This window comes from Pan paniscus, chromosome 11, assembly GCF_029289425.2.
Source record: "Pan paniscus chromosome 11, NHGRI_mPanPan1-v2.0_pri, whole genome shotgun sequence".
NCBI classification, from domain to species: domain Eukaryota; kingdom Metazoa; phylum Chordata; class Mammalia; order Primates; family Hominidae; genus Pan; species Pan paniscus.
Genome location: NC_073260.2, coordinates 23,016,695 through 23,044,288, shown reverse-complemented (window position 1 = coordinate 23,044,288; position 27,594 = coordinate 23,016,695). Strand labels below are relative to the sequence as shown.

The window sequence follows — 27,594 nt, the reverse complement described above, 5'->3', positions numbered from 1 at the left end:
GTATTTCACTGGGTAAACTGTTGGCAGAAATAAACAAGGGATTTTGCAGCTTGGAAGAAGTTCAGCATTCTGCTGCCCCTGAATCCAATGACTCTTCTTTTCAGATACTTAGCATCATAGAAATCTGTCTTGTGTCTCCTTGGCAGGGGCTCTTTCTAGCTAGGGGAAAGTTGCTTGAATGTGTTTCAAGTGAGCACTGATTTCACAAGCTGATTTAATTCCTCCACTTAGAAGCAAATCGACCCATTAAAAGAAGAGTATTTTTTTTTCTCTCGATGATTATTCTAGGATGTACAAAGCACATTTATGTTCATTTCCTATTAGAGTTCTATGGTTATCCTGAGAGGTTATCCTGGTTGGGACTATAATTTCTACATTACAGACTGGGGACAGGGGGAAGAGGCCAAGAAGTAAGTGAAGCCAGTTGTGCAAAGATACATAGCTAATGTAAGGGACAGAAACCAAACCCTTGTCTTTGGCCCTAAATTCAGTGCCCTCTCCAGAGCTCCACTCTATTATTTTGTGGAAGAATGTTCTAAATCAAGCAGAAGCCTTAGGGTGACCATATATCCTGATTTGCTTGAGAAATTCAGATTTTCCCAGGATATGTTCCTTTTGTCTGGACATAATTTTTAATAGCACCACTATCATTTTCAAAGTGCTCTGGTTTGGATGATAAATTATATAGTAACCCTAAGACACTGGCTAGCAACTATATTTCAAGGAGCTCAGAATCTTTCAAAAGTCCTGCAACATGTAGACTTAATAGCAGCACAGTGTGATAAGTGTTAAGATAGAAATCTTTATAAAATAGGCACCCACACAGGAGGTGGTATTTAGCTTTGCCTAGAAAAGTTGGGAAAATAGCACAGAAGAGCTGATGCTAGAATTAGTAAAAAGGTGGACAAGGTGATCTCTTTTGGTTGGCCACATTGAGGTTTTTCCTTGTATTGTTCTGTGTTGAAATATCAAGAAACATGCATAGGTCATACCTACTTAGAAGGCATCCTACTGCTAGCTTTGTGCTTCTGTTATCCTTGTCCTTGCAGCTAAGTGAGAATCATTGCAGCCGGCTGCAGCTTTAAATCATTCCAAACAGAAGCACTTGCTGTGGTTTAGACGACATGGGAGCTTGAGAATTCACTTGGTCTTTAACTAAAACTCCTAGGGTATCCGACAAGCCCTTAGAAGCCTATAGCATTAGACAGGAAGGGTTCTTGGTGTCTCAATAGCGTAACCTCTTTCTCTGCTCTGATGGTTGAGCCCAGTGTGGCAAGGAGACTTGTTCAAATTAACAGAGCAATTTGGTTTCAGAGCTGGAATTGAAGCCAGTGTCCCTTGTAAATCAGTTCATGTTTTAAAGCAAAACTGAAATCCTCTTTGGAGTTAAACAACCCCCAGTTTGCCTCTGTGAAATTCTTTTGTGTCAAATAATGCACTCAGAACTTGGAAAGTGAATGCCTGAGTTGGAGACCCAGATCAGGTATTAACACACTGTGTGATCTTGGGCAAGTTATTAAAGATGTATGGAATCTCAGTTTCCTCATCTGGAAGAATAATATCTTCCACATGAAGTTTTTATGAGGAATATTTCGAATAATGAAGGTGAAAGTGTTTGTGAACTTTTTATTACAGCATAGACACACAACACAAGGTCTACCTTCTTTACATATTTTAAATGTAAAGTACAATATTGTTAACTATAAGCACACTATTTTACAGCAGATTCCTATAACTTTTTCATGTTGCACAATTGAAACCACATACTCACTGAAAAGCAACTCTCCATTTCCTCCTCCCCCAAGATCCTGGAAACCACCATTTTACTTTCTACTTCTATGAGCTTCCCTACTTTACATGCCATCTATAAGTCGAATCATGCAGTATTTGTCTTTCTGTGACTGGATTATTTCCCTTAACATGGTGGCCTCCACGTTTCCTATAACATGGTTGCCTCCTTGAACATGGTTCATCCATGTTGTTGCAGATGACAGAATTTCCTTCTTTTTTTTCAAGACTGAGTAATAGTCCATCGTGACTAATGTGATGGGCTTGACAGTACCAATGGTTTTGGTGGTCTGACTCTGCAGCTGCTGATGATTGCTGAGGCCAAAGAACAAATATTTATTTATTCTCTCCCTTTCTATGTCAATCTTTTGCAGATGAACCCAGCCGGTGCTATTTCCATGATGGTGATGGGGTATGTGAGGAGTTTGAACAAAAAACCAGCATTAAGGACTGTGGTGTCTACACGCCCCAGGGATTCCTGGATCAGTGGGCATCCAATGCTTCAGTATCTCATCAAGACCAGCAATGCCCAGGCTGGGTCATCATCGGACAGCCAGCAGCATCCCAGGTAAGATCCTAACCATGTGTGGCATTTCCTGCAGATATTCAAAGTCTCCGCTATGCCCCACAAGGCTACTCACCTTTAAGGCAGTGTCATTGGCTATAGCCACTTGAGCATATCTTTATTAAATGTACTGTTAGGGCTTCATGAATACCATTTGTAAAAGATTAGATCTGGAATTGTTAGGGCAGGGAACATTGTATGATAGGGTAATGACTGTCCTCCTATTTCCTTGCCTGTAATAACTAATATTTGGAGAAAGAACTCCATTTTGCATATATCATGTATTTCAATGAGGTAAGAATGAATTTATATTGGAAGTCCCACTTTTTAGGGGGCGCCAAGCTGTGTACTACTTGAATTAACAGTAATTCTACAGTAATTTGCTATGTGGCCTTAGACTAGTTCTCCCACCTCTCTGGGCCCTATTTTTCGACTCATCCTTAAAATAAAGAGTAGTTGAGCTTGTTGATCTCCAAGGGCCTTCCCAATTCTAAGAAGCTGTGACTCATGCCTCAGTCCCCTAATGCACTATTTATGTGCCACAGTTCTTCCCCAAGGGACTGACAGCTTAGTCCAGGGAGTGAGAGTTTTGGGGCCACTGGTGCTTGTATGATTCTAGAGATGGCCATGCTGTCCCAAGAGCCCCCTTTCCAATTATCCTACCAAGGAAGCACCTGCCTTCCCCGAGACTCAAATTTCCCAGAGACACGACTCAGTGCTTCTGGCTGCCTGGCCTAGTGGCCTTTCAGAGACCAGCCTGCCTCCTGGCCTTGCAGATGAGCTGCTATTCCCAGGAATTCCTTTCCAATATTGCTTTCTTGATTTAGGTTTAGTGGGGTAGGCCTGGCTTCTAGATGAAAGAAAGATATGACCTTCCTCTGGGGTCCAGTGAAGAATCACTGGGTGAGGTACAGAATAGAACTACCTCATTTTTAGTTGTTGCCTGTATTTGATTATTTCTTCATTCACTTTTTGTTTATGTTTACATCACTAAAGCCTTTATTCATTTGCATTTATTTTTGAATGCCCTCAGGAGAGTGGAAACAAATGGTAACATGGCATTTCCTGATGCTTAACAATGTATAGTGCCAGCCTGCTGAATGAATGAATGAATGAATGAGTGCACAGATAGATGAATGGCTAGGGTTCATCCTCCCCCTGTGCCACGTCTGTACTTGGTGGAATCATCTGTGTGGTTGCATTTATCATACTGAACTCTGAAGTATCTGTTTGTTTGTCTGGCTCCCCCATTAGGCTGCTGGTTCTTTGAGAACAAGTATCAGTTTATTCATCTTTGTCCTCTCATGTTCAAGCAAAGGCTAGATAGGTGCCCAGCAAATGTGTGTTTAATTGACTGTAGATACACATGCATACACACACATACATCCCATTGCCACATGCAAATGAACGACACTGACAGAAAACACTCACACATTGCCTCTCTATCACATAGAATGTCCTGCTTCAGAAACAACAGTGCTGGGGCCAGCAAGAGAACCAGGAATCCAAATTCAACACTAGCATCCAGTTCTTAGAAATGTTTTAAAAACAACCTTCAAACAAGAGAATTATTAACACACTCAGAACCTCCCATGAGCAAGAGTTGAGGTAGCAGCTGTGCTTAAAAATCACCCAAATGTTATTGCGACTAATGTGAGAAAAGGAGAGAAAGAATTTTCCAGTCTTAGCATTTGAAAAGAAGCTTCATGGGGCAATTATTCCAATCTTGTAAGGGGGGGCTGTCAGGAATTACTGGTGATTATCTCTTCCTAAACAAAAATCCAATTTAAAAAATCATTATAAATACTAGCTCTTCGATCTACAAAGAGGAGATGAGGAAACAAAATCATCCTATTGAATTATTCATTGTAACCAATTTTATTTTAATGAAATCGACTAGGTTCCATTACTCTGGGCTTGGACATAATCTTTGTTACAAGGAGATTTCAGCTGTAACTAAATTTGCCATAATGAGATCAGCTCACTGGAGAATACAGGGTCAGGGGAGGGAATATGTGTGCAGGCTGGGTGCAGGGCCAGGAAGAGGGCAGCAGAACAAAAGTCTCCTGAATTCCTCATCTGAAAGCAAGTACCTAGAAGTCATTCACAAACACACACACACACACCCTACCACCACCACACACAGAGGCACAGGCACACGCATACACAAGTACATGGGCACACAGACACACACACACACACACACACACACATACACACACACACACGGAGCCTGCATAATTAGAGGTAAAGGCTATTCCTGAAGTGTAAACGTACCTTCCTTCCAACAACAGAGAATGAGGAGGAAGTATAATTGTGCTCTTCATTACCTTATACAGTGATTAGAACAGATTGGTAGTTAATTTTCACCCTGTCAGGGCTTCCAGTGAAGATGTTGATAGCTTGAGAGGAGGAGCTGGGAGGCTCTTAGAAGTTGGGCTTAGGAAGAAGATGGGAATTGTATCATGTGCTTCTCACTTTCCCCCCAGATACTCATACTCTCTCTCTTCTCTCTCTCTCTCTCTCACACACACACACACACATACATACACAAATTTACACATGAAAAGGCCCTGTAGGAGCATGGGAGTACCAAAGCAGATAGAAGAGAATAGCAGGAAAGAAATAGTAGTTATCAAGGTCCACCAGGCACTGGACACATGTATGCACATTACAGCCAATCCCCTTGTCATTCTTCAAGGTAGGAATTGTTGTCTACCTTGGAGAAGCTGAGGAACACAGTGGCTTCACTATAAGTTACATGGTCCATAAGGGAAGAATCTAGGATTAGAAGAATCTCATGGAAGATGAATGACAGTGGGTCCTTGGGAACATGAGGTCACATTCAAAAGTTGGAAGTGGCTGGATTCCTGGAAAACTTCACTGCAAAACAGGCAGAAAGACTCCTAGATGGATAGATCTCAGCATTGAGTGTCACTCTGCAGACCTCATGAGGTACTTCAGTTCTCCTTGAACAAACTTATAGTCACTGTCCGTACCTTCAAATTCAGGCTGTTCCCATTCCCTGACAAGGTGGCCCTGTTCCATGATGCCCTGGAGTTCCCTAGGACACTCCATTAACTTAGGGAATGATGAAATAACCTAGTCATTCCCATTTCCTCTTTACAATTCAGTTTGGTCCCACTTTCTGTCTTTCCCTGATGCAATAAAAATGATAAACGCGAAGGTGTTTATTGGAGTTATGTGCCTAGTTCTGTGCTAGAGCCTGTGGAAGAAACCAAAGAACTGAAATACCCAGCCTCTGACCTAGTCACTGTACAAGAGTTAGGAGTGAGAATTCTATCAAAGGCACATTCTTATCACAATAAGTCTGCAGGATCTCTATGACTACTGCAAAGAAACAACATGCATTGTGCTATATGGCTTGAGAATATTGATTAAAACTTCAGTTTTGATGTTGTAAAAGCCTGCCATATCTAATGGTTTCCAGTGTTTCTCATTCATTCTTTTCAAACATGATTCCCAAATTTGGTTAGGGCAAAGCTAACCCTGAACATTGAGTCTCGTATCCAAATCTTATCAGAAGTATCAAAACTTCCTGGTTGTGCAAATTGGGTTGAACATCCTATAATAAGAGACATTCTTTGGATATTTTGGCCATGCACCTTCCTGGCCCAGCTGGAATCAAGAAGTTCCTGAGACAGAAAAAAATGGAAATTAACCGAAAAAATCAAGTTATCTCTCTTCTGGGAACCTCAGAACCTGGTTTGGTTTAAGTGCTTGCAAAGATCTTGTATTGTTCTTATTTGATCTCCATGTTTCACATTTCTCTAATGCTTTACGCAAAAGGATGCCAAAATGAGATGTTGATATTCCTTCCTTTTACCCCGACCCCCAGCATTTCTACCAAAGTCTGTTTCCTCCTATCCAAACAGGCACCTCCCTCCTTTGCAGTGGCCTGAGGAGGAAATGGAAATACTAAGACTATCTGGAATTTACAGTGCTCTCCTAAGGGATTACAGACCTTCAGTCAACCAACCAATTTATTTCCTTAATCCTTTGAGGGTAAAACTTAGACTAAGCATTTCGAGGGGAGTAGTTTGAGGGCCAAAGTAAAGAAAACTTTTCAAAGAATGAGAACTATCCACAGTGAGATGGAGTGCCTTGTGATATAAGAAGTTCCCCAACATAAGGCATTCAGGCTGGACAGCTGACTGAACAGAAGATTCCTGCACTAGAAGGCAGGTGAGACCTAGGTATGCCTCTTTTCTTTGTAATTGATTCTCTGACTTTATGTCCCATTAACCCACGATTGGGTATATTAGTCGTTGGCCGCTTCATTTTGAGTTGCTATTATCATTCCTTGGCCCATCCATAATACTTCATGCCTCTACTAGAATACAAACCAGGCTGGGCACGGTGGCTCACGCTTGTAATTCCAGCGCTTTGGGAGGCTGAGGTGGGCGGATCACCTGAGGTCAGGAGTTTGAGGCCAGCCTGACCAACATGGTGAAACCCCGTCTCTACTAAAAATACAAAATTTAGTCGGTTGTGGTGGCAGGCACCTGTAATCCCAGCTACTTGGGAAGCTGAGGCAGGAGAATCGCTTGAACCCGGTTCAAGCGGTTGCAGTGAGCCGAGACGGTGCCATTACATTCCAGCCTTGGTGATGAGAGGGAAAATCCATCTCAAGAAAAATAAAAATAAAATAAAATACAAACCATACTATACCTTGTAATATAACAATTTATACATTAATTTATTTATTCACTTGATTGAACAGAAATATATTTGAGTCCTGCACTGAGGAATGTGAGAGAGAGAGAGAGAGCATGACCGTTAATGAGGTGAAGTAGAAATCATGCAGATCTGGCTCTGCTCTCTTAAATTCCATTCTGACATGGAAACCTTGAGTAAGTTACTCTTCTGGGAATCTTAGTGTCCTGTAGAAAATGAGAATGATAACATCTACCTGGTAGAAATTAAGATGAATGATATCTACCTGGCAGAAATGAAGGATGCAGAGAAAACACTCTGTGCTGGGTTTGTTAACTTGATGGGTAGTTCAAATGTTAATTCTCTGTCTTGTTCATGTCAGGTTTCCTTCTTTGCACTCCCCCCAAAGCTGGCTCTAGGGACCCACACAGAACAGAACCTCAGTCAACATTTTGTTGAATTAAACATAGTTGCGTCAGCAAACGTTTGCTGCATCCTCAGAACTGCAGCAGGCACTTTGAGAAGCTTCAAAGAAGTACTGGTTCTTTTTCTGCCTTCATAAAGCTTACCATGTCATCAGAAGGGTGTTTTCAACTAGAAATAGTAGCCAAAGACCCAAGAGTGAGAGTGTAAGATCTAGAGGGAGTTTCCCCGAGGAAGAAACCACACTGCTATCAGCTTACTCAGCCAGTAGGGATGACAGCCAGTGTGTAAGATAGAAAAGTCCTTTGCCCACTTTCAGAAGATCCTGGACAAATTATAAAAATAGCATTTATCAACTTCTTCCAGGCTTTCCACCAAATTTCACGAATCCTACTAAAGCTACTACAAAAATAGGAATCACTGTTTTCACTTTACAGATTAGGACACAAAGGCTCAGAGAGCAGAGTAACTTGCTTCAGGGCTCATCTCTATAAGGGGCAGAACCAAGATGCAGGCCACTGTGTTCATAATAGAAATACAGCCACAGGACCAGGCAGCTCAAGCCTGCTCCAATGACTGACACATGAGAACAAGCTAGAAGAGCTAGTGTCTTTTGCATCTTTTAATATGTGGTACGCATTTAAGGAACACCAGGAAAGTGGGCATTCCCTCTCTCTAATACCCAAAATACTGCCCTACAATTTTTGCCTGCTGCTTAGATCTCCATCTTTTGGCCCCCATTCTTTCACCCATTGCCCTTTCCAGAGAGTTTTCTAAAATGTGTGTATGGAAATAAGAGAGACACATAAGTGTTGTAAATTGCCAACCCTTGCATGTAAAAATTATTTCTTAAATTTTGGAATGTCTGCCTAATTATAGTAGAGATATGGGGAGAAAAAAATAATAAATGCACAAATAGGAAGAAGAAACTTTGCTCAATTTACAGTTTTGTCACAAGCTATGTGCTATACATAGGAAACCTTAAAATGTCAGTGAAAGGGAATTGTAAGATGTGCATATTTTCTTTCTTTTTTTCTTTTTTGGCAAAGTCTCACTCCGTCCTCCAGGCTGAAGTGCGGTGGCACAATCTCGGCTCACTGCAGCCTCCACCTCCCAGGTTCAAGTGGTCCTCCTGCTTCAGCTTCCCAAGTAGCTGGGATTACAAGCCTATGCCACTACGCCCAGCTAATTTTTGTATTTTTAGTAGAGATGGGGTTTCACCATGTTGGTCAGGCTGGTCTCAAACTTCTAACCTTAAGTGATCCATCTTCCTCAGCCTCCCAAAGTGCTGGGATTACAGGTGTGAGCCACTGCGCCCAGCCAGATGTGCATATTTTCTGATGGCTGCCAAGTCTGAGGCAGGAGGGGAGAAGCCATTCATCTGTGTCTTCTTCATCCTTGTCTCCACAGCAAGGGACTAGATACCCACTAGGGTATTGTATGGATACAAGGATAAGAAATCTTTCCACGTACACTTATGATGCAGTGTAGGAAGTGCTCAGAGAGGCGGACCGAGAGGAGGTCAGGGAGAAGTGATTGCTGAGTTTCAACTAAGAGGATAAGCTGGAGGACAGGAGAGGGAGGACGGGAGAGGGAGGAAAGAATCGCATAATGGGGGCTGCGAGGGGTATATCCAAAAAAAGGTAAATAATAGATGAAGGGGAAGTCAAGAGAGATGAGCTAGGAAACATGGTTAGGAAAATCCTGCCAATGCTTGGAACTTGACATTATCCTGAGGGCAATGGGGAGTTTTTCTGAGTTTTTCAGCAGGGGGCTAACATGTTTGGATCATTGAAAGAAGAACATTGACAAGTGTTGAACACTTCTTACATGCCAGGCCCTGTATTATTTTGCATAGATTTCAGAACAACCCTGCTGAGAATTCTTAATATTCCTCTCTCAAAATGAAGAAACTGAGTCTCAGGGAGATGAATCACCCCACCCATGGTACTCTTTCTTCTGTTTTCTTTTCTTATACCAGGATACTGGTATTGCATTAAAACAGCCTCACTTGGAAATTCTGCATTGATAAGCAATTCTGCAATGCTAATTAGAGTGTGCTATTTGCAAAGGGCAGGAAGAAATCCTGTACTCCATACCCAATGCTGAAGTCACTTCTAAGGGGCTCTCTGCCGCTTCCTTGCCTGCTCTGCCTGCTATGGCCTTCACCAAAGCACTCATCTCCTCTCATTAGTGAAATGAGAGAGCCTTTGCCAATGGTGGTGGAAGGAGGAAAGGCGAAGGGAACATGCTGAAATTTCAGAGACAATTCCAAGCAGTTTTCCCAAATACCCAAGGGATCTGCTTTCTCCTGGTGGTTTCTGAATAATTTTTCAAGAGCACGTGTGCAAGTCATCTAAGGAGACAGAACAGAAAGTACCATGGTCTAGTTCAGCCTGTCCCATGGCGTGGGGCACCAAAAAAATCCCTCCAGGAAAGTAAAAATCAGAGGCTGCCTCAGAAAGGAGCCCACTGAGTTGGTCACTATAACCACCCCCAAAACTTTCATGGAAACCTTGGACTGTGGGAGACTAAATCTACTGAATCTTATGGGGCCCCAGCAAAGAGATCTACTAGATTCTGCTCCTGGCTCTCTCTTCTATTCATCCTTTGGTCATTTACCCTTTCAATATCTGTTCAAATCTACAAAAATCTAGACACTCTGGCCCTAGGATTTGGACTGAAAAACTCTGAGTGACTGGAGCTTTATAAAAAATGAGATCTAGGATCAGTTCAACCTGATTTTCAGTTCTACAGTCCACCACTTACTAGCTGTGAGACTTTAAGCAAGTCAGTTCTTTTTGCCCCCACCCCAGTTTTTCATCTGTAATACAGGAGTAATAACATCTCCATGGCAGGTATTTGTCAAGGATGAGACAGTTGATCTAGAAATACAGTTTTCCTTCTGGTAGCAACCGACAAAGTTTTAAAGAAACACTTCTGTCTGCCTGTGAAGTTTTGGCAACTGAGGAACAAATCCAATTAGGAACAACATGTGGACTTTTTTTTTTTTTTTTTTTCTAACAGAATAGTATTTGGGGCATAGAAATTTAACCAGAGAGAGACTTTGAGAGTCTCTTGGTCTTACTTCACTTAATTAAGACTTGGTTTTGATTAAACAACTTCCCTGAACCTCTCAATCCCATCCGTTATAAAATGATTCTGGTATTTGGATTCAAAATCAACAGAATCTTGTGAATCTTCTGTGTCCAAAGCATAATTTTCAAAATGAGGTTAAACAAAGCAACCACTGCTCTCAGGCAGTAAGTTATGTGCCATGGAGGAAGGAAGACACCAAAATGGCTTCTTTCGATAAGAAAAGACAAAGCTTGCAAAGTGCTGTGATATGTGGACAAATGGAATTAACCTTAGAGGTTAACCTTTGAGGAGGAAGGGCGAACCTGAATAAAGTGACAGGTTATGTAGAAAGTAATTTTTCTTTCCACTTGGGCATTTGGGGGAAGCTTTAAAAAACATTGTAGTGTAGCCATATTGTTTCACAGAGGAAGCATAAGCCTTAAAGCCAGAAAGACCTGACTTGGGTACTGTTTGTTACCAGCTGTCTGATGCCTGGTGAATGATTTCAGTTTTCTGAGCCTCAATTGTCCTCATCTTCACATGATCCTGCTGTCATTCTGTGAGATGGTATGAGGATCCAATGAGCTAACATATATAAAGTGTACAATACATGGCTACATCTTGCGAGGCATCTAATTCTTGTCAGTTCACATCCCTACTAAACTACATTATCCCTGAGCAAATTGAATCTGGAGAAGGAACAAAAATGTGTAAGAGAGGAAAGCAATGAAGGGATGGGCTTGGCATTTGTAGGCATACAACAAACACATATTGATTGATCAGGGAAGGTGCCACGTGGAACGGTGAGATCCTGGTTTGAATAGCGAGTCTTCATTTTTCAGTTGACACTTGACTCTTGACTTGAAGCCCAAGAATAAGCAAGGCTTTGTGGTTTGGGGCTGCGTCTACTGGTTCTCCATGTGGACTAGATAAAACCCTGCCAACCCCTTCCATGGCCCATCTAGGAAGATTCCTTGGCCTCTGTCTTCCTTTTTCTTCCAAACCTGGCCTACCCCTATCTCATTGCCTTCATTCTCCACATCCTCTTTAGCTTCAGGACCAGAAACCTTTCTTTTATCCCTGTCATTTGTTCTGGCTCCCTTAAAACCCTTCTTTGTTCTTGTCTTTCATTTTCTTTTCTTTTCTTTCTTTCTTTTTTTTTTTTTTTGTTATTGTTTTGTTTTAAGTGGGGTCACCAGCATTCAGCCAGCATGGCCTTTGCTGTGTAATTTAGTTTCATGTTCTGTACCCAAGAAACATGTAAAAAATGTAAACAGCGTTCACTCTCCTGGGCTGTAATGCACTTAGGAAGCAATAGCCAGTTGAGCTTGCTGAGCCTGCTGCTTTGGCGGTGTTGAATTTTGTCCCTAAAACCACATACTCATTTCTCTAAGTCTGAAAGTAAACTTTCTCAAGCCAGGCCTAAAGGATGGGGTTTTGAGGGGAGTTAGAGTTTGGCTGTGCACGAGATTTTGTTTTTATTTTTGTACACACAAATGTGTTCATTTGTTTTTGTTTGTCTTTCAAGTCCCCTCGTCCCTACTCTCTATTCCTCCCCACTCTCTATTCCTTCCCATCCTTACTTTGATAAATTAGACTGGGTATGTTACCTGTAGAATGAGACCAGAAAGGGCCTTCTGCCTCCTCTTAAGAAACTCCAACCAGGCCAGGTGTGGTGGCTAACGCCTGTAATCCCAGCACTTGGGGAGGCCAGGGCAGGCGGATCACAAGGTCAGGAGATGGAGACCATCCTGGCTAACACAGTGAAACCTCATCTCTACTAAAAACACAAAAAATTAGCTGGGCGTGGTGGTGGGCACCTGTAGTCCCAGCTACTCGGGAGGCTGAGGCAGAAGAATGGCGTGAACCCGGGAGGCAGAGCTTGCAGTGAGCGGAGATTGGGCCACTGCACACCAGCCTAGGTGACAGAGTGAGACTCCATCTCAAAAAAAAAAAAAACAAAGAAACTCCAACCATGATTTTCTTAAACCCTGATTAATTCTTCAGCCAGATCCAAGCACCAGAGCACCCTGGGTGCATTTGTACATGTTTGTTTTCCAGGGAGAAATGGGCCCAGAGAGGCCCATGAGAGATGTCCCTGCTGAGAGGTTCCCTGTGCCAGGGCAGTCCAAAAAAGTTGTCCCTGGGGCTCCTGCCCACCCCAGAATCCTTTTCCAAACATGACTCATATGTGCAGGTGGTGAAAGGGGACACTTCGGTGATGTCTACATTTCTCTCCTTCCTGGAAGAGAGGCCCCTGGGGAAGTCACAGGTTTGGGAGAGATCTGGTCTACTGGCGAGATAGTGCTTTCAGAGATGCAGATGCCACCTGGGTAATACCCATGTCTGCAGTGCAACTGACTGGTGGCAAGGGCTCCAGGAAGAGAATATCAATTTAAAGCAACGGGAAGGAGGAGATAAACTGACATGCACCAGGGAGCTACGGTCAGGGGTTTATGTTTCAGAGAGAGCAAAATTGTATCAGTGTTCACAGGCCAGGCTCCAGACTATCTGTCCAGTAGAACCTTCCATGATGATGAAAATGTTCTACATATGAATGTCCTGTTCAGTAGCCTCTAGCCACCTATGATATTAAGCCCTAGGAATGTGGTTCATGAAACTGAGGAACTAATTGGTTTAATTTTAGTTCGTTAAATTTAAATAGCCTATTTGTGGGCATTGGGCTCCCCTACTGGACAGAGCAGGTCTAGAGTACTTCACATGCCAGGGCTGCTACTTGCATTGAGATCTCGAGCAACTTAACTAGCCTCTCTGTGCCTTAGTCCTCTCATCTGTAAAATTAAATAATTAAGGGGAGATGGTGAGAATTCCATGGGATAGCACGCTTAAAGCACTTAGGACAGTGCTTGGAATAGAGTAAGTACTACCTAAATTCATTCAGTTCTGTCATTGCATCAAATCTTTTTTTTTTTTTTTTTTTTGAGATGGAGTCTCGCTCTTTCGCCAGGCTGGAGTATAGTGGTGCAATCTCGGCTCACTGCAACCTCCACCTCCCAGGTTTTTCAAGCGTCCTGCCTCAACCTCCCAAGTAGCTGGGACTACAGGCACACACCACCACATCCAACTAATTTTTGTATTTTTAGTAGAGACAGGGTTTCACCATGTTGGCCAGGATGGTCTCAATCTCCTGATCTCGTGATCCACCTGCCTCGGCCTCCCAAAGTGCTGGGATTACAGGTGTGAACCACCACACCCGGTCTCTCCAGAGATTTTTAAAATGACATTTCTCTTTCCCAGAGTGAGATATGACATACTAATCTTTTTGTAATTCAATGTCTTAAATTTTTTAAGTCTGCATGAATTCTCACTGGAGGACTTTTGCTTTTGGAGCATATTCTCCGTATTCACAAGAAATATTGGTCTCAGTGATTTCTCACCTGTGAAGCTCTCTATTTTGTTCCCCACGGCCTATAAACTCCAAAAGTCTTAGCAGACAAGGCCATGCACAATCTCTACCTTTGCTTTACAGACTATTGCCTAAGGGGCACGTTCCAGGCAGTATGGACCAACTTGCAATTTCCAGATATATCTTGGGGTTTCCTTTTCTCCTGCCTGGAAACACCATCATTTGCTCCTCGACCTTCTTAGGGCTTAATTATCCTACAGGGTTTAGCTCAGGTGGCTTCTCTTCCATATCCCTCCCCTGACAACCTCAGCCCATGAGCAGCCTCCCTCTTCCATGTACAGAATACTTCTGGAATTATCAGACAGGCTTGAGCACAAGCTGACTTTCAGTGTGCATTGCTTGTGTCCACAGCTTTTCATACCAAATGACTGGTTAGCAGCTAACGATTTGGCCCTCATCTTATGCCTTTAGGTATTTCCTGTGCCCAGCACAGGACCTGCTGTGTGGACAATACTCAGAAAATGGACTCATTAAATGATGTTGTTGGGAACAATAGCTGCTGGGTGTTACCTCTTTTATGATTGGATTAAATTTATAAATCGGTGTCTACAAGTGATTCCCTTATGTTTCCAGGTTACAGCCTCCTGTTAATACCATAGGTGATCAAAGCAGGCAGGGCCTTCTGAAATCCCCTGGTTCATCCCTTCACATTACAAAGGAGATAAGTGCTACTGTGTGAATTGGGGGAGGAAGAGGTCCCGAAAACCCATCCTAAACCCAGACCTCATGTTCTTTCTGCTACTCTGTGCCTCCATAATCCATCCTCACCCCCGGAATGTTCACTGCACAATGAGAAGGGTTGTTTGGTAACTGTTTTTGTGTGCTTACTCCTGTGTGTTCCAGCATCAAGAACAGGGCCTGGCATATAGAATTTCATGATAAATACTGATAAATAGATGTTTTTTTTTTTTCTCTGCTAACAGCTTTGGGCAAAAAGTAGGAAACAGCTTCTGGAGGCTAAGCGCCAGGAAGGAAGCTCTACCCTTTGCTTCTTGTTATTGCAGGAAAGATTGGGGTCTAAGCAATTTTCCTGTGATTGGCTTCCTACAGAGATGGATGGAAATCTAAGGGTCTTCCTTTCTGACTTGAGAATGTGGTTCACCTTCAGAGAGATCTCCCAATACAAGGCACAGCACAGGAGGGTGTGAAGGAGTAAGAGGAAGAAAGACGGGAGGAAGAAGAGGTAGAGGTAAAAGGAAAGAAGGAATATAGAATGAAGAGACAGAGAAAAAGGAAGGACTACACAATAACAACAAATACCAGTAATAACCATAATGTAATAGTAATCACAGAAATTGATAATGATGAGTAGAGTAATGAGAATGGCTTGGCTGTCAGAGTGATTACATTATGTAGAGAACTCTACACTGTTTTTTGTACATTTAAACCTGTCAACCACCGTATGAGGTAACTACTGTAATTAAGACTCACAAAGGTTAGGTCCCTTACCCAAGTTCTACAGGTAGCCCAGTGGTAGAACAGGGAAGTCTAGAATTTGAAACCAGAACCATGTCCCTCTACAGCCAGGAAGAAAGAAGCAGCAAGTGATGGAGGAAAATGTCAATTTTGTATTTTTAGTGAGCAGGGTGTATCTAAATATTTGCATGCGCAAGAGCTCTTTGAATCTTCACAATGCTACAACATAGGTACCATCATCTCATTCTGCAGTGGAAGATATTAGAGTTTATGAAGGGTTCAAGGCCATGTTGTCAGTGAATGGCAGAAGCTGAAATTCCAACTCACATTCCTTTGATTTAAAATGCATGTGTCTTCTGGTGCTTAGTGGAAGATTCAGGGAAGTGGCAGGTGCAGGGGTTGTTGAGAAGTTCACATTGTGGATCCCAGATTCTCAGGCACTGCATCTCAGAACAGCTGCTTCAACACCCTGCGTTTGTGCAGATGTCTGTTGCCCTGGCCAAGGCTGCCACTAGGGAAAAGCATCACTCTGGAAGGTCCTTGTTCCTCAGAGAACTCTGCTGATAGAGTGGTGGACATATAAGTCAACAGTGTCCATTGCACCTGTGGTGGACAAAGCTCCCCGGTTTGTACATCACAGTCACTGTTTCTACCTCTGAAGCCTGGAGGGGCAGGCCAGGGAGAAACACCACTTTTGTCTTTAAAAATGGGAGTTCTTGTTTGAGTTGGAAGGTCTGCAGGATGCTGTTAAAAACATAAGTGACTGCTGTCCACCTGTTCCTTTCATACATCACTGCATTGCAACCTTTGGAGACTCTTCCTAGGAAAAATCAAGCTCGAGGCAACCTAGACAAGAGTACTGCCTCCTCTTCAAAAGCAAAAGGAAGAGAGCGAATCATGTAGTGATTCCCAGCCCTTACTCATTGAGGCTATAGGAGGGGATGGGAGGACCGTGAGGTCTGCAGTGAGAAGCAGGACTCAGAGACAATGCACTCTGCATGATCATCTTGGCATCTAGTGGGGTTCCCTGCAGGTAATGTGACTTGTACTTCAATTTCAACACAATCTGGAACACACAGATCTTAATTTGGAAAGCTGAATAACAGGAGAAAGGGGGAAGAGGGGAGGAAACAAAAACAACAACCTGGAAACTTCTAGTTTTATGAACTTGAGAAAGTCTTGTTCTTTCAAGACAGATGTTTTTAAGTAAAAAAAATCACTCCTCTGACCTTTCTTGAATAGGCCAATGCGGTCAAGACTGCCATTAACCACTGTTCAACTATTCATAACCAAGGGTTTCGGTGACCAGGCACCGAACTTGGATGTGATCATCACTTTCCTGATTAACCCATGTATGCCCAGGGACTTTGATTTAAAATCAAAGGACAAGGAGAGGTGTAGAAGCTTCCTAAGACATCCCCCTTTAGTCTTAGTAGCTCTGAGCTGAGTGATGAAGATGTCCATATTTTAGTGCCTTACTCCAGGGTTGGCTGTGTTTCTGAATTTCACTCTAGAGCCAGCAGAGAAAGCATTTGGATTAAAGCTAAGTAGATTTTTGTTTTTTATCTTCAGTGTCTAAATCTCAGTCAGTTTCAGGTTTGGGGCTATAGAGCAGAAGGCATTACCCAGCCCTGTTTTAGGATTATGGTGTTTTCGTATTCTGGTCCAGAACTTAGAAGTGTTTCAGTGCTCAACATACTGCTCTAGAACTGACAGTGCCTCGGGCCCTGAAATAAAATTCATGATTTTTCAGGATTCTTATCTGGAGCTGGAAATGCCTCAGAATTTTCTACTGCTGGCAATAGCTCTGTGCTCCTGTCTAGAGTTGAGTGTTCATCCTGACTGAAGTTAACAGTGCTCTCTTGATCTGATCCAGAGTCTACACTGGTTTTATATTCTGATCTAGAATTCATGACATTTCATTAATTTCTTTCAGTACAAATGCAAAAATAAAGTTTAAACTACAGAAAGTTAGCAATGTATTTTTTTAAATAACGTGCTCAGAACTGTGTTTGCAACAATATTCAGCATCTCAAACTTATCCTTCACGCCTCCGCTGTTGACATCATTTGGGAAACTGGGTTTGTCATGGCTTAGCTGTGGCCGAGTTTTTCTCCTCTGGCCATTTTTTTTCCTCCAGTTCCTGCTCTCCAGAGCCCATTTGATATTAAGATCTTGCCTTTCAGACCTGGCCTTCAGATATAGATTGCCTCAGCAACTCCCTTCTCCAGGCCCCTCCCTCAGCCTTCACAGAGCTTGAACACAGAACCTACCACATTTCTCTATGAGTGTTTGCTTGCTTCGTTCTTCACCTCCCACCCCCATGGGAGGAGAAGGAATTTTTATCTTTGTTGCTTTTGTTCCTTTGGGGTCCATTTTCTTCATGTGGACCATGGGAATGAAGAACCTAACACATAAATAAGTGCTAAATAAATGTTGAATGAATGAATGACGGAATGAGAGAGACATAGAAACATTTGATCCTAGGCTGGACAGAAAAAAAAAAAAAGATTCTTTCAAAAGAAAACAGATCCCTGGGAGCACCCAAACCACTGCCTCTCACCCTGTAAGAATACAAGGGAGGTTTTGCATCCCACTCTTTTAACCCCGTCAGCATCTTACTCTTGGAGGTAGCACATGTGCTGTGAAGTCACCCACGGACCATCTGGCTGGGGATCCCGTGTTCCTCCTCTGTGGCAAGAGATTACGTAAACTGGACAGCAGCCTCCAGATGTTAGCAGTTTCTGCTCATTTTTTTCCTCCCTTTTCAACAACAATAATAATAATTAAAACAAACACAGGCCTCATCCCCCACCCGCACCCCTGAAATTACAAACAGGTGGACCCAGATGTCCTCCCCCTTCCCATCCAAGGGCCTCCTATTCTTGAGGCCCAGCCGCCGACCCTCAGCAGGGCCTGCCCTGGGCTGAGCCGGACAGTCATGCCAGCTGCCCTGTGGCTCAGGCCACAGTCTCCCGAAAGGGGAAATGGCCATGTCATGAGAAGTCTCTGTGCCAGACTTTCCCTCTCCCCGCCTCCCACCCCAAAGCCTTGGCCTCCAACTTAAATGGATGTATTTTGGAGGACTAGGTGGCTTAAGAGATTAGTAATGAGATCCCAAGTCTTTCACTGCTGGGTCAGGAGTTCATAGGCGGGCCTGGGCGACTAGTGAATGGCATAATTAGGGAGACAGGGAGCAGGCCTGCGGAGGGCCCGTGTGAAATGAGCCCAGCCAGGCCTTTAATGGCAGCAGTTGTCAGCAGCACAAAAGGCGGCCGCCACATCCGACACTAATCACTCTCCCTTGTTAGAGGATTTACTAACTGGAGGAGCTCGAGCCCCCTGCCCATCTCCTCCTCAAAACGGGCATCTGAGAAGGGACTCGGCCCAATGCCTGGCTGTACTGTCTGCAGAACGGGGAGCTGATGCCAACCCCATGGGGTAGAGGTGTGAGAACTAACATTTCATGCAATATAAATGAGTGACTAGTGTCATTATATTAATCAGTACTTCCACTGCTATTGTGAATTTTCTTTCTCCATTTGAAAAAGGGGGTGGGGTGGGTGATGAATCTCCCCGTCACAGTGACATAAGGATGGTGTCCATGGAGGTGGAAGCATTTGGATATTTATCATCCTCACCGTTATTGTCATCATTCTCATTCAGATCAGCATGTACACTGTGTGGGTCTCAGTTTTCTCATCTGCAGAATGGACTGGGAATAGGAGATAGAATTGAAGTAACACAGACTTCAACATCCACTCCGAACAGGTGTGGCCTTGGCACCTTATTTATTACCTCTGAGCCCAGGCTGTTTATCTGTAGGACAAACAAGGAGGAGGATAGTAATACTGGCTTCCCGGGAATGTGGGGAATCTATGTTTGGAACATAGGTGCTGGACAGTAAATGATGGCAAAGAAAACATGTTAGCTTTACCACTTTCATGAATGGTGTCTTAGGCCTCTAACATAAGCTTTTCCCTTAGAAGAAGGTTGAGACATCTATCTGTTGTCCCCCAGAAATCCTGAACCTGTGTGTATGAAATTGAGGAATTTAATGAGTAGTCTCTAAGAATCAATTCTATGATTCTGAACCATATCATTTCTAAGAAACTTAGTTTCCCTATCTGTAAAAATGTTAGTATGCTGTAGGGCAATATGTCTTATATGATTTCTATATTCCCTTTCCATTGAAAGCCTGGCTTTTCCTCCATGATCATTTGGTCTGGCCAGGGGTTTGCACCCTAAATCCCAGGATTTCAGACTTGTGGGGAGGTGCCAGCCTGAAGGGTATGAGACCCCTAAGGAGTGTGAAATGCCTAATGTGTTAGGGACAGATCCCTGGAGCAACGAGGTGCTAATCAGCCCAGAGCTGAGCCCCAAGGCTGGAGGGCATCCAATGCCAAGTTATCTTATCAGAAAGTGTCTCCTGGGTAGAGGCTCTGAGATCTGCTGCTATTTCTAGAACTCTGGGAGGGAAGAAGAAGCCATCTCTCTGTTTCACACTCTGGCCCTGCACACAGGAAATGCTTCTTTCCTTGATTGTCTGTCTATGCCGAATAATAAATGCTCATATTGAAAGAAACGCAAACCACCCCTCCCTTTCCCCTCTATCTCTTTAAGGCAGGCATCAAAGGGGAAAGCTGCTCTGGAGGCCTGGGGAAAGCGATAATTGTTTCTAATGGTTGGTAAAAGAAAGCCTGGCTCCCCCTTCTCTTTTTTCTGCCATTGCTATTAAGTGTGTAAAAAGGAAGTGTGTGTGTATGTGTATGTGTGTGTGTGCCTGTGTGTTGTGTTGTGTTGTGTATCTGTTAACCCTCGGTTTCCCTTAAAGTTTTCTGTGTTCATTGGTCAGTTTGGAATTAGAGGCATAAGAGGGAAGCAGGGATAGAAGTAGGAATGAAGAGAAGATCTCAGGTAGGAGAGGTCTATAGTGCTCCGCAGGTAGTGGGAGAGGCCCTGAACCTGAAGTTGGAAGATTTGAGTTGTGTTTGTTCATTATATGCATTAACTGAGATGAGACATGTAAAGTGTTATTGTTGTTATACATTTTTTTTTTTTTTTGAGACGGAGTCTCACTCTTTCACCCAGGCCGGACTGCAGTAGTGCTATCTCAGCTCACTGCAGGCTCCACCTCCCGGATTCACTCCATTCTCCTGCCTCAGCCTCCCGAGTAGCTGGGACTACAGGCGCCCACCACCGCACCCAGCTAATTTTTTGTATTTTTAGTAGAGACAGGGTTTCACCGTGTTAGCTAAGATGGTCTCGATCTCCTGACCTCGTGATCCACCCGCCTCAGCCTCCCAAAGTGCTGGGATTACAGGCGTGAGCCACTGCGCCTGGCCATACATTCGCTTAGCATCTAAGCTGGACCTTCCTCTGCTCTTAATACTGAAGATAGAAAAGACAAGAGCTCGTTCTTCCCCTCAGTGAGCTAATGACCAAGTTCAAGAATTGCAAATAGGATTCATCTTCTAGGCCAGTTCTGAGCAATTGAGAGTGACTCCCCATAGTGTTTTGTTGAGATGGATTTAGAGGCCTACCTTCAGGGATGCACTATGTAATTAATGGTGCCTGTCCTGTGCAATGGATGAGAGAATGGTAGCACTGATGTCACGTGGGAATGAGTCCTGGTTCTCCTGGTCCCTTTCCTGCACTACATGGTTATTATTATCTCTAAACATTGGTCTAGGCCCTATAGACTTTGATTTCTAGATCTAATGCGTCACCAATCTTATAAAGCCTTGGGAAAGCCATATTAGTTTAACATAGGGGACATTTGGTGAGCCCTGCCCAGTAACCTGCATTAGACACTGATGAAAAGGAGAGAGAAGTCAGGCATAGGCACTGTCTTTGAAGCTCATACATGGAGATTCAGATGGACAAACAAGAAACCATAATGCAAGTGTATTACACCAAGGGTATGGACCAAGAGTTATTGGGAGGTCAAGCCATGGAGTAAGAAGAGAACAGACTTTGCGTCAGACGAGCATGAGTTTGACTGCTAAGCCGTGGCAGGCTGATCAATGCCTACCCAAACCTCAGAGTCCTTATATCTCAATTGGGGATAAAGATGCTTATTTCACAAGATTATTAGGAAGGTAAAATGAGATAATACACAGGCAGCACCCATACTGGGCAGACCATCTTTAAGAGCTGGTGCTGGCCAGGCGCGGTGACTCACGCCTGTAATCCTAGCACTTTGGTAGGCCAAGGCAGGTGGATCACCTGACGCCTGGCCAACATGGTAAAAACCCCATCTCTACTAAAAATACAAAAATTAGCTGGGTGTGGTGGCAGGAGCCTGTAATCCCAGCTACTCGGGGGGCGGAGGCAGGAGAACCGCTTGAACCTGGTAGGCAGAGGTTGCAGTGAGCTGAGATCGTGCCATTGCCTTCCAGCCTGGAGTACAATAGGAAGACTTAGTCTCAAAAAAAAAAAAAAAAAAGAGCTGGTGCCCTCTCTCACTCTCCCAGGAAAGCACTGAGGAGGGAGAACACCATCTGATAAAAACAGCAAAGCCTGGTTTATGGAGGAGGTTTTATTTCACCTGGGCCATTCTGTGTCCAGGTTCCCTGAGGCCCTTTACAGCTGTAGTCTTATAGGCTGTCTCCCAGCAGGCTGTCCCTCCTGTAGTCCTCAGGACCCTTAAGGATCTTGGAGGTTTATATCAGGAAACCAACTTCTGTCCTTCTTGCACCCTTGCAATTCTTGGGAAATAACCTGGCATTGGAACTGCAAGCCTGAGGTTAAAATGTGGCCTAAGGAGAAATATTGAGAAACACTGGCTGGCTGTGTGTGTGTGTGTGTGTCTGTGTTTGTTTGTGTTGCACACTTGTGTATTTATGGGTACTGTTAGTGTCAGTATCCATCCCCGCACTCCTCCTCCCCATTCCTTTTCCTATTTTCTTCTATAAGGCTCATTCGCAGGTCCCTTTGGGTGGAAAAAGGAAATTGGAGAGGTTGGGCTAGAGGCTTGATGAGCACTTCCTCCCTCCCATGATTGACAAAAGGGCATGTAAATCTGTAAAATCGAAATTCAATGGAAACCTCATGGCATGTCCCCTGTGTGGGAAAATACCAGAGCCCCCGCTCCCCCTCTTCTCCCTCCGTCTCCCTGCCTTTGTGTACATCGTGTGTGGGTGGAAGATAAACTGGATTTAAAAAAACCCTTTGAAAGCAAGACATCGTTAACTCCTCTAATTGAAAGCAGTCTTCTGCAAAGGAGGGGGATTTGGAGGCGGGTGCTGGATGTAGCGGCTGGCCGTGCACTGAGTGGACAAGAGTCTCTGGGTCCTGGAGCCACAGAGTCCTCTGTTTCTGCAGACCTGGAACGCCTAGTCACCACCAGACATCCTGGCCCGTCACAGAGGAGCTTACTGTATATGTTCAAGCCGGTCTCTTCTCCCTCCACCGGGCTATGTTTCTCCATCCATCAAATGTGAGAATTGGAGTAAGAATTTCTGAGGACCCTCCCAGCTCAGATATCCAGTGATCCCAAAGCTCTGGACAAAGGATTTCCCCAGCTATTTTGCAGCTTGCAATTGCAGACACAAAAAGAAAGAGAGAGAGAGAGAGAGAAAAAACACATTGCTAGAAAGGCTGCAGTAAACTTTTATGTTACTGTTCTGATTGTCTTTGCCCAAAAAGGTGTCTTGGAAATTAGCCTTCAGCTTCAGAGAAAGGGACCCATAAGTCTCAGAAGTCAACAGGATGCTCACCTGCTGCACAGTGTGGTTTTGTTTGTTTGTTTCTTTGTTTGTTTTACACTTAATTTTAGAGTCAACATTCTTTTCTGCAGCATTCACCTGAGAAGCTGGAAATCAAAAGCTGGCAGAATGTCAGGACTGAAAAGCCCTTTGGAGATGAATTCATCTTACTCTGTCTTTCCATAAATAGGAAGAGTGAAGGTCAGAAAAAGTGAGCAATTGAGTCAGTTCTAGGAGGCAGGTCCCTTGCCTGGCAATTGCAGGCTCTTTCTAGTGTATCACTCCACTCCGGGGCAGATCTGAAAAGGCCTGTTTTGGTCTGTTGAAGCAGCTTCTATTTCAGGAGCCCCAGGGAAAGACAACAAGAAGTCCCAAGTCCATCTTCCATGTGGCTGGGATTAAGACCCCGCTAGCACAAATATATCTATTCTCTTGTTTAAAAATCTCATCACAGCCCTGAGAGACATGTGGGCAGGCTCTCTTGAAGTTAACATCTATGGTTAAGAATGTGGGCTAAACTTGTGCCTGGATTTCAATTTTGGTTCTACCGCTAACTAGTTGTATGACCCTAGGTAAATTACTGGGCCTAGATTTTGTTATCTGTAAAATGCATATCATTGTAATACCCACCTCACAGAGTCATGGTGAGCACTGCATGATTTAGTACATACAGAGTCCTTGAAACAGTGCCCAGCATAGAATAGGCACCCGATACATGTTGCTGCTGCTGCTACTGCTGCTGTTGCCTGCTGGGCCCCTATTATTTCCTGTGTGCTGGGAAATCTGCTGGGATTTATTTGAGGATAAATAAAACATGCTTCTCACCTTGGAAATCTTCAGAGTTTAAAGAGATGAGGGTGGACTCTATACAACTATAATCTAACTTGACAAGTGCTGTAACTGAGGTATAAATAAGGAACTATACGGACACATAAGAAAGAGCAATTAATTCTGCCTGGGGAGTGAGTAAAGGCTTTCAGAGGAGGGATGATATTTGAGAGTGGCTTTGAAATGCGTGTAGTATTTCACAAAATGGGCAGTGCAGCGGTGGTGGGGGTGGGGGTTCTGGGCTCCAGCATCATGGAGGGGGAGTCCACAACATGTGAGAGAAAGAGTTGTCCAGCATGAAGGAAGCACCACTGTATAGATGCCAGGGAAGGGAGCACAGAGAGCAGTGAAATTGGTGGAAGCTGCTGAAACCAGCTCCTGAAAGCCTTTGTAAGCTGTGTCAAGGGAAGGTTCCATCCTGTGGATCATGGGCAGCATGGTGGGTAGATAAGTAGCAGGGTGGTATGGTTAGCTTTTCTCCTTTGGAAAGTTAATTATGGGGAGCATTTTTATGAATGAATGTGGTGGGACCAGAAGCAAAAAGACTGGTCGTTGGTGCCCTTTCTCCACCAGAGGAAGTGGAGGTTTCAGTTGAGTCCAAGTAGCAATTGTGTTGCTTTGTAATTAAGTACGCAGAACATGGAATTCTAGAGATCAGTCAACTCCTAGTTGTGATATACAACTGGATTTAGGACCTTGAAAGGATTTTTCAAAGCCTCTGAGCCTCATTTTCTCACCAGAGAAAATGCAGTGGCTCTAATCTCCCAGACTATCAGGGTTAAGTGATATTGTGACTATGAAACCCTTGGTCGATATTATGACTGTGGGTGTCCTTAAGCTCCTGGGGCCCTTAAAGATCATTCCGTGCAACCATTCAGTACAACTGCAGAGGGGGAATTGGAGAGTCAGAGAAATGTCCAGTTAATTGGTGACAGAGCTGGAATTAAGCCAGGTCTTCTACTGTCCATGGACGGTATTTGAAGGAAACACAGAATATCTCTGCAGATAATGGATAGTCTAAGGGATTCTGCTAAAATGAGCGCCCCCCGCCCCCAAGGCCGAGTGGAAAAGGGGTCACTTGCCTTTCAATTCCTCCAGGTACTAGGATGAGGATGAGAAGCAGTCATCTGCCCAGCTTCCATAAAAGACACAGGGCTGGGTATCTTGGAGAAGAGAATGGTGTTGGGCACTAGAATTGCTGTCTGTCATTTCTGCCATGATTTCTTGGGGGAAGAGATATAAATGTCACTGGAGATGGTTCTACACAGCAAAAAATAGGATCAATAAGGTACAGAACATAAGTGACAAAAGTGCACTATTTCTGGGAGACAGAAAATTTTGCTTTTTCATAAACGTGTTGCTCCTTATTGGCTGTATATTACCGTGCAAGATACCTCCCCTCCCTTAACCACTGCAAAGGGGAATGATCTCAGCAGATAACCTATTCTAGTCCCATCTAACTTTAAAATAAGAAAGCTTATAGGCATTGCTACTTAGAAGAAACAGTAGGAGAAAGTGGATCCAGGAGTCTCTCTCTCTCTCTGACTGTTGGAGAGGACTGTCCAATGGTACATAGGCTTTCTATAAATGGAAATGAGCTGTATGTCCGTGAAGTAATCAAGAGGCTTATGTCATCTGTCTTCCAACCTGAGAGGACCTAAGTGAGGGTGCTTGTCAGCCCAACCACACCTGCTCTTCGCCTAGCACTGCTATATCAATTTATTTTTCCCTTCACTGGATTATTTTATGTAAAAAATATTTAATGTATTTATACATTAATAAATGTAATTATTTATTGTTGTCCCAGGATAACAAAGCTGTGACCTGAAGCCACCCCAGGGACCAACTATTTTCTTGGAATAAGAGCTGGGGAAGCTGCTTATAGGGTCCTGCTAGATTGCCCAGAATGGGAAAAGAAGTAAGCAGGTTTTCTGCCAATGTAGACACCATTAAATCTGTACCAGGGGTTCAAAGAGTCAAATACATTCAGGCCAGTGGATCAACATTGAATGTCAACATTTTAGTCATTCAAAGTAATAATTCTTTATTTTTTATTGTGGGAAGAGCACACCATGAGATCTACCCTCTTAACAAATTTTTAAGTGTATGGTACAGTATTGTTCACTATAGGAATAATGTTTTACTGCAGAGTCCTAGAACTTATTCATCTTGCTTAACTGAAACCTTATGCCTATTGATTAGTCACTAATCACTTTTCCCTTCCCCATCCCCTAGCAACCACCATTCATTTTGTCTTTGGTTCTATGAATTTGATTATTTTAGATACTTCATATTAAGTGAGCTAATGCAGTATTTGTTTTCCATGTCTGGCTTATTTAACTTAGCATAATGTTCTCAAAGTTCATTCCTCTTATTGCAGATTGCAGAATTTCCTTTTTAAGGTCAAGTAATATTCCATTGTGTGTATATATCACATATTCTTTATCCATTCTTCTGTTGATGGACATGTAGGTTGTTACATCTTGGCTATCATGAATAATACTGCAATAAACATGAGACTGGGCAGGACAGAAAAACAGGTTTGAGCTCCATGGAATCTCTCCTTATCTCCTTTTCCATTTCCCTAGGGAAACCCAAAGCCTAGCGGTTGCCTGTGTTTCTAGAGCACTCTTGATGTGTTCCACAAGACAGGGAGCAATGTGAAAGGAGGGACCAGGTCTTGTTCACACCAGCATGGCAGAGAGGGGAAAAAGGGTTACTGTGTTACTTCCTGACATCTCTAGGGCTGGAAGGCTGGGAAGAACCTTGGCATCACTGGAAGGATGGAAAACAGTATGGCTCTGCACAGGGTATAAGAAATGTGCAGATTGGGAAGGGAGAAAAGGTTAAGATTGGGAATGTCACTGGAGCCAGTGTCACTGGAGCCAGTGTCACTGAAGAAACTGGAGGAGGGGAGATGATGAGCGAAGAAGAGCTTAGGGGTGATGGTAGGGAGAGCTAAAGAGGCCCCGAGAATGTGTGATGTAACTCTCCTGCATGTCTCCTCCCAAAACATTCAGTAAAGTCAACATTGCTCAGCAATGCTTTATGGAGTTGGATTTGCCTTTTTGGAAGGTGAAAAAAAAAACACAGGTGGATGAAAACAGAGCATCCCCATAAAATCAGTCACCTTGGGGATCACACTTGTGTCCTTAGTAGCCAACTTTGTATCATGGGCAAGGCTCTTTTGTTTGCAGTTCTCTGAAGCCTGGCATGCCATATGCCCTCAGTAAATGGCTGCTGAATGAGCAGATTCACTCAATGTCTATGAAAGCAGGAGGCTTGTAAGGGTTTGCCTCTCTCTTCCTCTCCAGCCTCCCTCCACTTCCCCAGGAACATAGATTATTTTGCAGATCAACTAGGGCTTTGGGCAAAGTTTCAGCTGGATTTGTTCATTCTTCTCTGATCTGCTTTGACTATCCTTGGTCAGGATTGCAGCCAACTTGAAACAAACAAAACAAAATAGGAAAACAGAAGAATAAAATAACACCAGTATATTCCTTTAAAACCCTGTCTAGTGCTAATAGAACTGACAAGAGGAAATAGTATTTAAGCAATAAGAGGGCTTTGTTCATGTCAGAGGATCCTGTAGCTATGAATGCTTCAGATGCAGAGATAAGACCCCCAATCCAGCCTTCAGAGATGTGCTTCACCAAGCTCTGCTGGGAGACAGGCAGCTAAGA

General features: G+C 43.5%; 1 protein-coding gene across 1 annotated transcript in view; it reads left to right on the top strand.

Moving 5' to 3' along the window:
• PAPPA (pappalysin 1) overlaps nt 1–27,594 on the top strand; it is a 250,226-nt gene that overhangs the window by 148,493 nt on the left and 74,139 nt on the right. The window contains exon 10 of the mRNA XM_034928930.4: nt 2,163–2,356. Within this exon, the coding sequence (XP_034784821.1) occupies nt 2,163–2,356 (194 nt within the window). The remainder of the gene's footprint in view (nt 1–2,162; nt 2,357–27,594) is intronic.